At 42.5% G+C, this 11980-nt stretch overlaps 1 protein-coding gene across 1 annotated transcript; it reads right to left on the reverse strand.

Annotated features, from left to right (window-relative positions):
• Positions 1-3443: 3443 nt before the first annotated feature.
• Positions 3444-11349, reverse strand: jef (major facilitator superfamily domain-containing protein 6 jef). The gene is made up of 9 exons (XM_028317617.1): positions 11025-11349; positions 8234-8929; positions 7970-8162; positions 7356-7529; positions 7080-7229; positions 6500-6613; positions 6215-6407; positions 4624-4943; positions 3444-4516 (listed from the first exon to the last, which is right to left on the reverse strand). Exons 1-9 carry the CDS (start codon positions 11108-11110, stop codon positions 4412-4414), a joined length of 2031 nt encoding a protein of 676 aa, XP_028173418.1. The 5' UTR covers positions 11111-11349; the 3' UTR covers positions 3444-4411.
• Positions 11350-11980: the final 631 nt, after the last annotated feature.

Here is an 11980-nt window from a genome sequence, read left to right on the forward strand (position 1 = left end):
ATGGCGCACTGAAATTATATTATCTAAAATACTAAATGAGCCAAAGACGAATAGAAATGGGGGCGAATAGAAATATTGAAAACGGCAACTTGAAAATAAGAATTTGGTACAAGTTAATCAGAACGAGCTTTTGAACGTCAATACCTAAATAACCATTTGAGGTATATTTATGAAATTTGAAGCTGATGTATATCTTGCAAGTCTCAATACATGAGGCAAATTTGAAGTGTTAATGCACAGTAGTTTTTGAATGATGAGGAGTCAAAAGTGGCTACAATTGGTTCGTCTAAATATACGCACGGTGCTGTCCCCTCCCTGGAACTAGGCTTAACATGCTCCCGCATGTCTATAGTGTTTGCTCAATGTTGATTTAGTCGATTTTCTCCTGATAGGAACATATAAGACAAAAATAAAATTTCCAATTTTACAGACCTTCTACTTAGAGCAGATGCCGCAAAAACTATACCTGCAAGATATAGAAAAACTTGACGGTCTCGCCTGTAGCAAATTAAATAAGCTTTATTTGGTTCATAGTAGGTAGTCATGTCACTAGGACGCATAGTTTCCGAGGATTAAGCGAAAAACTGAAAAGTGGTACCTTTAAACCCCCCTCTCCCCGCCGGCTCAAGGGCTAAGGGCGGGGACTTTTGCTATGTTCACCTCCTAACTAGGCTAAATAAAGTTCCGAGGTCAGAAATTGTGTTCCACGGATTTCTCTCTACACCGTCGTTAAGGCATTCATTGACTGGACTATAAGTTGTGATCCTATCGAGTACACGTAGTTACATTAATATAACTCAATGTCGAGTCGAGTACGTTGTTCTATCGAAATGAAACGTGAATACAGATGTAGGACTGCTGCTTTTCAATAGGATGACTTCTAAACGGTTCTACCTTTTTTCGCAGAACTTTTTTAATCATAATTTTACTATGCATAACAACGGATGGCATAATCTTCTTTACGCAGAAATTCGTTAGGCATACACTCATTTGGTATACATTCAAAACTAATAATTTTGTAAGGCAGAATCATCTTTCGAGGCATAATTTTAGTATCCCGAATAATTAAAAAGCAGAACCATCACATCGCAGAAAGTTCTTAGTCAGAATAGTCTTTTGGCATACTATTAAAAGTAAAATGTTTATTCCCCTATCGCATGATTAAGGGTTGTAGGGATGAGGGAGGGTTGGAGGGAGAGAGGGGGGTAGGGGAACTCCCCCTGTGAATGGGGGAGATCAGAAACTTAGTTTCTGAAAAAACTGAAAATGAAATTTTGAGGTTAAGTTGCGTTTTTTGGGTAGTTTTTATTGGAAATCAACTATTTACTCGTAATTATGCGATTCTAGACTTAACGAGATTCTGCCAGATAGAGGAGAGCCCTTCTAAACGTCAACGATATTTTGACTGTTTCAAAATACGTGAATTAGGTCACAGGTTGGTTCGTCTTGGCGGGGGCTTTCCCGCCAATTGAGGACGTAACACTTCATTATCAAGTTCGACAATGTGGGTTTCAGCAAGGTAGTACAAATGAAAACAAAATCAATAGTTCAACATTTATTTATACATTTGAAGTTTAAAGTGTGGAGCCACCAGAGTGAGGGACCGAGCGGAGCCGCGGGGGAGCAGGGGTAGGGGAGGGCGGGGTGGGTGGCTCAATCTACTCGATACAGACTGTGCAAAAATATATAACTGGTGCCGCGACCGCGTCCGACGGCCCGCCTCCAACGCAAATATGAATATCTATATAACAAACATTATGTATATGTATAGCTATAGAATATCTAATATATCCAACAAAATATAGAGGTACATACAGAGCTCTCCTTCGCCCTACGCGTCGGGCGGGCGGGGGAGCGTCCTGCCCTCAGATCATAGAACTGTTGCGGGCTCGCTCACCCGACCGTCAAGCCTTGCTACAACTTGAACACGTGTTTTACCAGACAACGAACCTTCTAGTCCGAGTTCGGACAATACATATTGGTAAGCTGACTCTTCCATGTTGCCGCTTTTGGCCGCAATTTGGAATATTTCATATTTCCGTTCCGTTCAGTGTTCAAGCTTTAGCAAAAGTGTGATGTCACTGGAAAATATCAAGAACCGCAATTTGTCGAGGAAATTTATAAACTTTCGTAGGATTCTAAACGAGAGATAAATTGTAGTAGGTACCTGTACCTCTAGTAGGAAAAACTTTCGAGTTCGTTTCGTTGCGTATTCAAAGTGTCATCGAAAAATTTTGTATGAAAAATTAAACAGCGCCCCCTAGGGCGGCTATAATATAGGGGGCGCTGTTTAATTTTTCATACAAAATTTTTCGATGACACTTTGAATACGCAACGAAACGAACTCGAAAGTTTTTCCTACTAGAGGTACTGTGTGCCTACCATGAGTTTACGTTAGGTGTGCTCGCTAGCGACTGCGTAAAAAAATGACATTTAAATGTATGACATATTGTGCAGCGCCCCTAGCGGCTACTTTCAAGAAATAAAATCTTCATATAATTTTTTGACGTATTCGCTAGCGAGCTCACCTAACGTAAACTCATGGTAGGCACACTGCTTATTAATTTACGCTCTCATTTTCGCACTTGCGGATCTTGTTATCTTCCGGTGACATGTACAGGGTGGCCCAGAAAGAAATGCACTTTTGAAAATTCAAGGAAAAAAGATCTGTGTAATTTTTTAGAACTTTATTTAGGTATAATATAACAATAAAGAAAATTTAATGCAATTTATTTTTAAATTTACCTTTATTAAATTACATCGTCCATTAGATTTCCTTGACGCTTACAACATTCGATCAACATACTTACATCAAAATCTTGAAAAGCGTTCGTTAGAATTATGTACCTCGAAACCTATTTTCCATTTTTTGCTGAATGTTCAGCTTCAGTTGCTTAAACACCACAAAAAGGAGTTTTCTGGAGTGAGATCAGGGCTTCCTGGTGGCCAGGAGATGTCACCCCTGCCTAAAATTATTTATTTGTGGGAACATGTCTCTTACCACCTAAATGCTCTCATTTGAAGTGTGACACGTAGCCCCATCTTGATGAAACCATGTGCTCCTGTCATAGCCTTGCGGATGTTGCTAGCTTATGAGCAGAGTATAGGTACTCTAATAATCCAAAAACCCTGCGGCATTCATCCATCCTGAATCCATTTCGAGGTACCTAACTCTAACGAAAGATTTCCAGAATTTTAATGTAAGTAAGGTATATTGATCGAATGTTGTAAACGTCAAGGGAAAATCACATGTACGATAAAATCTAAAAACACTATTTTAATTACTGCACTAAAAGGCCAAAAATCCTCTCGACTTCAGGACCCTGGACATCATCTAACACTAAAGTGCTCGAAAAGACAGAACAAATGAACGCAAACTCGATGCGATTACCTTCCAGTCCCATCATCAGACCAGCTCGATGCGGATGGTACCATAATATTGTATTGTCATACAAGAATTAGAAGTGCGTGTAATTCAGATTCTCAGATTCCATTACATAGTTAGGTAGGACCTATTAAAAACGGGTTAAAAAGAAAGTAAATTTAAAAATAAATTGCATAAATTTTTTTTTAAATTACAATAGTTTAAGTTCTACAAAATTGTACAGTTATTTAGTTTCCTTGAATTTTCAAACGTGCATTTGTTTCTGGGCCACCCTAATAAAATTAGGTACATTTAGTAGTATAATATTATTATTAATATATAATTTTTCTAAATACTTAAGGCCGCGACATGAATGTGACTACGATTTAGGTTTTTATTGAGTATTACATTGCAACTCATAATCTAGTTAATTTTTTTCAGACAAATTTTAACCGCGTTAAACATATCGCGGCCTTAGTGTCGACACCTATACATAAAATACATTTAATTTTACATACACGCTACGTGATCACACCATGATATGACATCGCAATTTCATAAATTCACATTACATTTCTTTACACTCTCACTTTATAAATAACATTTTACGTAGCAACAGTGAATACTTATTTAATAGTTGAATAGAGCCTAGATAGACGTTCGCGCAAGACGTTAAGCACCCACAAATAATATTCAATAAGTACTTGTATATTTATAGTATTTACAACATTAACCTCAGGATCTCAGCGAATGCTGTGCTCATTTTTGAAGAGTTTGAGCTACCAACGTGATTCCGATGAGAATACACTGGTACCACTGGTACTATTACTTATTATGTGAATACACGTCCGTCCTACCTTAATAAACACATCAAAACATAGAATACAACTGCGAATCAAACAACTGAATTGATGGAAACCGTAGCAGAGTAAAAAAAAATTTCCGAGCAGATTCCGCCACAGCGAGAGCTCTCTCGTAGTGGAGCCTCGTCGCGGCGGAGTCGGCCAGCCAGTAACAAGTACATAGTAACAGTTGGCTCGTGGTCGCTTATCTGTAGGAGGGCTGCTGCTGCTGCTGCTCCGCCACGAAGGGGTTGGAGGGCCGCACCGGCGCCTGCCCCGGCACGCCCAAGCTCTCCACGCCGCTGTAGCTCTGTATCAAACGTTAAACCTTTAAATCCGTCTCACTCAATACAATACTGATCTAGGTAACTGTGTGTTGACAATGTTCCAACACATCCGAGGCTGAGTGAGGCTCACTTGTGTAGCGCCGTAGGAGTCGTGGTGCGCGAGGTCGGCGAGGCGCGTGGAGGAGAGCGCGCGCGGCAGCGGGTTGGAGGGCACGCCGTGCGGCGCCAGCACGCCGGCCTCGGCCACGGCGCGCGCCTCCTCGTCGGCCGCCGCGCCCTCCGCGCCCGCCAGCTGCACGCCGCCGTCGCGGAAGTTCACGAACGCGAACGCCGCCAGCGCCACCGCGCACAGCACCCCGTAGCCGGCGAACGTGCGCGTCGTGCCCCACTTGGCCACGGCGATGCCGCCCAGCACGGCGCCGCAGCCGCGCCCCAGCCCGTGGTGGAGGCCTGCCATCATCGCATGTTACTTAACGTCTATCCTGTTCTCGTTAGTTATCACAAAAGTAAGGAATCATGTAAACACGAGCCATCTCAAAATCTAGGTCTAGGTCGTGATGTTACAGAACAATAGTGTCTGGACAAACCTCAAGAGGATTTAAGACACTACTTATTTAATCAAAGCTATAACGGTTAAAATGTAATAAATAAATACTTATTAACTTACACTGTCTGCTGAACACACGGCGGATCTACTGTATTTCGAGTACAGTCGGCATTCAGTATGAGTTCGTTAACCCTTGGTCACTACTCATGGGTCAGTGAGACCCTGCCAACTTTAAAACCTACGTTTACTGGCAATGGCCCCTAACGACTGGGAGTCCCCCGCCCGTGTATTTTCAGTACAGCGCTCGCTACTTCGTATGGTGGGTGTTTCCAATGGCTCGGTGCATTTTTCGCGCCAAAATGGCAAAGACAGGGTCACGGTGACCCTTGAGTAGCAGGGACAGGCGATAAAAAAATATTTTGTGATATTTTTTTTTACGTTTTTTTTATGCGTAAAATACTATTTGTTTGAGGGTTTGTTTTGCAATGATTGTGTAGCTTTTTGTCGTCGTCTTTTGCTTCATTTTGGTTTGGTTTGTCATAGGTATGGGGGTAGAAATGCGCTCACGGATGAAGAAATTGTCAATGTTTTGTTGCTTGATGATGGTGATTTTAATGAGGTGGATACTTCCACGATACAAGGCCCCTCCACCTTTGCTTCTTTACACAGCATCAGTAAATCGACCAAACTTCCTACGAGGGCTTGATATGAAGTTTTGCGTACCTTATGCTCAGCAGCGAATTTGCAATGAAAAGATTCCCCGAGAATTGCGTCTGATAACTTCAGGGATATACAAACTGCCTATGCCTGAAAGATCTGTTTCAGTTGTCTCTAATGTGGTATCTAAAAGGAAGCTTTGCGGCATTTGTCCCTATAAAAAAGGTCGCAAACCCAACAGTGTTTTTTCTTCGTGTAAAATACCCATTTGCAACACATGCTCAAATTAATGTTTGTCCAAACTGTTTAGTTAACAATTCAAGTTGTTATGTCATTGCATTATAAACCCTTTTTATTACATAATGTGTTTTACTCCATAATCCGCAATAGTTTTGAAGATATACAAAGTTTTATAGCAGGGTCAAAATGACCCTTGAGTAGTGACCGTGTAAAAAATATTTTGAGTAGTAGCCAAGGGTTAAATAGATTCCTGTCCATATAAATTGGATAAGCCAACCTTGTAAAACTCCTTGTGCCGAGGATCTAAGACGCGGCGGGGTCCCGTGGGCGATGTAGGAGCAGCAGGCGGCCCACACCGCCGCGTGCGTCACGCCCTGCACGAACTCGAACGGGAGCACCCACCAGGGGTTTGTCAGCAGCGAGATGTACAAGAAACGCAACACGTTGCCAGCCAGACCCAAGCAAAGTACCTACAAAGACACGTTACATATAAGATACAGATGTTATCATCTATTGCAGGTATGGCAAAATCGACAATTTGACAACACAACTACCGTCTTACCTTGACGTGACCTAGTTGTGTGATGAGTTTAAAGCTGAAAAAGTAAGCGAAGATTTCCGAGATGTGGTTGATCACTGAAGCCACACCAAAAAGAGTAGGAGAGCCGTCGATGTCCTGAAAGTATTTATGTAACTATTAAGGGTCTGCCAAACCAACGCGTGCAGCCTGCGTGCGCGAATGGCCGCGATGGCGATCAATAGAAATCAGTAGGTAGTATCGCAATCGCGCACCTTTACGATATTGTGAAATAATTAAATTTAAACAGAGTTTTGGATTGACGCATTTTGATTTTGTGCATTGCTCGAAAATCTCAAATACGGGGTTAGTCCCAACCACCCCGGTGAATATGTCCCGTCAACGGGGTTACAGGGTGGATGAGAAAAAGTATTTCATCGACCCCGGTAGTCATAGACAATCATCGACTTTGGAAAAGGAACACCCATAAAATACAGATAATAATTTATTATACCGAATCCAAAGCAAATAATATAGGGAGATAAAGAGAGTCGGATTCTTGGGCTATCGTTCTTTCGGAGTGGGTACCTACATACAGTGAAATCGGCAATCAAAATTAACTAACCTGCAAATGCCAGAAGAGGAAAGTAAAAATGAGGCCGATGCCAAAGCCCATGAACCAGGCCACCAGCAGGAACGAGGCGGCCTTCACGTTCTGGAACTGCTTCAGCACTGTCACCCACTCCGGCATCTCTCGCGTCGTTTGCGCGAACACCTGCATCAATTTAATGACAAAGTTTCAAATTTTGAACGTCTAATTATCTTTTGAATCATCGCCCTTATTGTGACTTAATGCCCCCTTGGGAGTTTTGAGAATAATGATCGCTGTGATCAGCAGGACCTTCGCATGCTGCAGCGCGGGCTGCGGGCGCTGCGGCGCGCTGGTGTCGAGCCCGGGCAGCTGCAGCTGCTCGGCCAGCTGCTGCTGCAGCTTCTCCTCGTGCGTGGGCTCCGCCGCCGCCGGCGCCGCCGCCAGCTCCGGCTCAGGGCTCGCGAATTCGTACTTGAATTTTATCTGCAACAGTCATTTATTATAATTTTTATTTTTATTAATTTATGAACGTTTGACAATTATTGTGTTTTGGTGTAGATGAACAAACACACCACCCACCAGAATAAGGAGAATCAGGCAAGATACAGCTTGCGCACACTGGGCGGCACGCGACAGCGAGAGCTCGGCGACTTGACGCCTATTTTGGGTGTTAGAGCAATAAAGCGCACATCCGAAATTATGTATTGTACCTTCTTTAACTCGTATGTATCTAGGTATTCATGGTACGGTCATACCCCCACATTGAAAAACTGAGAGAAAATGAAGTTGATTGCAATCGCTGAATTGATTTGCGGAAAACCTTTGTAGATCAGATCCGCATCAACTACGCAAAGGTTTTCCGCAGATATTAACTGAAACAAAAAGAAGTAGGTAATCTACAAGTTTGTGAGTCTTGTCGTAACCTGTGAAGCGGTGAGTAGCGCCGCACCCATGAGCACGGAGAAAGTAGCGAAGCAAATGGTGTAATTCTTCTCGTAGCGCTGTGGGCCGCCGCAGGGGTGGGCGCTGAAGGCCGTGCTGTGGTCCAGCGCGATGCCCACGAAGAACATGGCCAACCCCCAGCCCAGCGACCCGAACATCCGCTGGTGGCCGTACCTAAAGTAATCCAATGGTTGAATTTCTAGTTTCAACAAAAGTGTAACTTAACGCTTGTGTTAAATATTTACCTATCAGCGTCTTCTCCCAAAAGTGTTATCACAGCGGAATCGGCCAGTGTTATAGCAGGCGCACTGAAAAACTCCCCGATCACCACCAAAAGAAGCAGCAAGAAGAACGTTTTCTGTACATCGGGCGTGCGGTAGATGATGTACGAGTGGAGAGGTGTCACCCAGTCGCTTTCAGTTTCAGGATTGTAATTCAAAGCGTCATCAACGGGCAGTGGGGAACCTTTACGCCCGGCCCCGGAGGGCCCTCGGAAAGTGCGCGTCGCGGCCGGCCACTCTGCGTCATAGTTGGGAGTAGTGATTTGGTACGCAGTGGAATTGACAGGCTGCACGCACCCGACGGCCGTGGGCTGGACCCAGCTCAGGGGTAGAGTGAACACCACCCACGCGCCCAGGGATGCTAGTAAAAGTGTGCGCCCTTTTTGCCAGCGGTCCGCGAGACTGCCCCAAAAGGGCGCTGACAGGAACTCCACGAACGGACGCGTCCCGATAAGGAGACCGCACTGTCCGGCATTCATGCCCATCTGCTTGAAGTAGACACCCATGAGCGGGAAGAGGGAGCCGAAGGCGGAGTAGAAGAAGAAGTAGAAGGTCTTGACGGTGAGCAGCTCGGGGTCCACGGCGCCGGCGCCGCACATCAGCTCCAGCACGTCGCTGCGCCCGCGCACCTTGTGCGTCGCCTCTTTTGGGGCTGGATATCTGTGAGGGATAGAAAACACTATTTAAATCATACGGAGCACGTTGTTAAACTTTAAATCTTAAAAAAAAAATTTAGTTAACTTCGCGAATTTATTACTGTTTTGATACTAAATAAGCACTGTGTCAGAATAGTAATTAATTCGGTTATTAAGTAGTTGTACTATGCAAAAACAGAAAAAGGTTATCTATCTATACTAATATAAAAGGTGTTTGGCGGAAGGTTATAAAAACTTCGTGGGTGTATAGGTAAAGTCATTTTAAGAATACAAGTGCCCATTTGACCCTAAGTGAGCTACTTTCTTTAGTTGATATTTTTTCCGAAATTTGAACTGAAAACTGCATAATTTTTTTTCCTTGCGTGTTTTCAACCGCTTTTTTATTTGATATTAATATCGAATATGTCTTTAGCCAAATAAAATAAATTTCAGATCCAGATAATGATTTGATAGCTAGTTACGAACTGCCAAAGTTTAACAAAAGTACAAACCACAATAAAAAGTTTAACTTAGAATTCGATTAAAAAAACAAAAGGTGATAATGGATTGCCAATGATCTTAAAAACATCTCTAGCTTCTCTTCTTTCCAATGATATATCACATGTTGTAATTAGATATTGAAATTCATCAAAAATTCAAAGTTTATGGAGGAAAATGGAATAATAATACAAAAATTATCCATACAAAGTAGATTTTGAATTTTTTAAAACTTTTTTCTTCATAATGTGGTTATTATTTTTAATTTGATTTTGAATTAAAATTCCCAAAAATAGTTATGAAAAGGAGTAGGTACCTATAGCAGAAAATAATAACGATATTTGAAGAAGCTTTGTAGGGATAAATTTTGTATTATTATTCCATTTTTTCCCTAAAGTTTGATTTTTTTACCAATTTTAACTTATCTAATTACTACATGTGATACATCATTGGAAAGAAGAAAAGCTAGAGATGTTTTTAAAATCATTGGCAAGTTCTAAGTTGAGATGTTTATCGTGGTTTTTACTTTTGATTTTTGTTAGCATGTCATGTCGGAGCCATGTCAGATCGATGGGGATTTTCACATTTCATTCATAATGGTGCTCCGAACATTCGTACCAATTTTCAGCTGTACCTATGCGAATTATTGCAGGGTTCATGTCTAATTTGACCTGACTATCTTGGAATTTTGATAATACTAAGTAGGTATCTACGCGGGTGGGCAACTGGGCGTGGTAGTACGTGATCCAATTTAATTCTGACACAAAATATTTGACCAATACGATAATAATCTTTAAGACAAAACGTCATTATACGTTCTTTAGATTCTTACGAACATACTTACTGTTTTCAAAAATATCATTTCAAATTAGGTTTCATTCGTATACTTAAAACATGAGAAAATGTGAATTGAGATTGTGGGCGGAAGAGAAATCATTAAACGGCACAACTGATTTTTAATTCCGCGCGGACGACAGCGCCATCAGCGCCAGCTATACTTCAAATAACTTACTTCAATGCTTCAACGATCGCTGCATCTATCTTACTCTACCTTACCAAGTGTGGTTTGTATTAGAAGAAAACAAAATGTGTAAATTCAATTGATATCATCGACTACATTCTTATAAAAATTTTATAAGGGTTAATTAGGTAAGTAGGTACCTTTGTTGTTATAATGTTGCGTTGAATAAAAAGGCAGTGCGACCAAAAACTATTTCACATTGCCATGAAGATAGTTTCATACATTAAGTTTTATAAAATTAACTGACTTTATCTTGATCACAATCTCACTATTCTCAATCAAAGGGTCAACATTTCATTGTATGACCATCTTAGATAACAAAATTAATACCTAAGTATGATAAAGGTGTGTGACTTCACTTTTATCTTTTACCTACATTATTTTACACAAATTTACTTTTATTGGAGAAGCTAAAGTGATCTGCCTAGAAAAGGCATTTGATCGATTCACGTGATTCGCCGCGACTAGGTAGGTACTTATTTATCAACAGCCCGGAAGCGACGTCGCCTTCGCCTCTAGAGTCGGGTTATTGGTTTTAACTTCCGAGGTGTGGACGGAGGCAAGAATAAGGCGACGTCGTCGCGGGGGTCGTGTCGCGCACCTGGAGGTGTCCACCTCGCCGAACTCGTCGGGGTTGACGAGCGGGCGCGAGGCCGGCGGCGCCGGCGGGCCTCCCTGCGGCTCCATGGTGCGGCGCGGACTGCCGCGGCCGGGTCGGGCGGCGCCGCCGCGCGTCGATAGCGCCGCGCCTGCGCCCGCCGCCCGCCGCCCGCCGCCTCCATCGACGCGGTCGGACGCTTCGGCGCGATCGCGCTCCACGACTCCACGAGCACGACGTCAATACTCGAGTGTAAATATCAACACGCTACTAAAACGATCATATAACATGGGATTGGAATAGATGATGACGTGCTGCTGAAAAAATATTCTGCCTTGGAAGCGAGGAGAGGAAAAATAAAACGATAATAATTATTATAAACATGTATTTATTTAATATTTTCTTAATTTTGATGATTTTTTTTATCCACAACGAGGAAGCTCTTGGTTTATTGACTACACCTTACTATACTATAACTTAACTTACTTAAGTAGGTACCTACATTTTGAAACTAAATTAAAACGTACCTAAGACTACTTTTTCTTAAATATTGGTCAAAACCCCCCACGAACGCCCACAATTTAATTTATCTCGTTGATTGACTTAATGTAAAACAATAATAATTTTGGCTTTAAGTTATTTTTTTCACTTACCTTTAATATTTGAAAATATTTCAATCTAAGTAGGTAAGTATGTCTATCGTCGTACATAAAACATGGTCAATCGTTTTTTGATTGAAGAAAGAAATAAGTATAACGTGTTGTGCAAATTTCCCGAGAAAAATCCCGAGATTTTTCCGGCAGTGGCTAAGAGTCATGCTTGACAGGCGTCGAGTCGCGGCGCGTGGCGTGGCGCGCGAGGCGCACGCTGGCGGCGTGCATGGAGGAGCGGCGGCGCGCGCGCGGCTGCTGCGACGCGGCGCGCGGCGGCTCCGGCGTCGCCTCCTCCTCCGGCTCCGG

Source organism: Ostrinia furnacalis, unplaced genomic scaffold (assembly GCF_004193835.3).
Source record: "Ostrinia furnacalis isolate ACB-3 unplaced genomic scaffold, ASM419383v2 OfSCF6383, whole genome shotgun sequence".
NCBI lineage: Eukaryota > Metazoa > Arthropoda > Insecta > Lepidoptera > Crambidae > Ostrinia > Ostrinia furnacalis.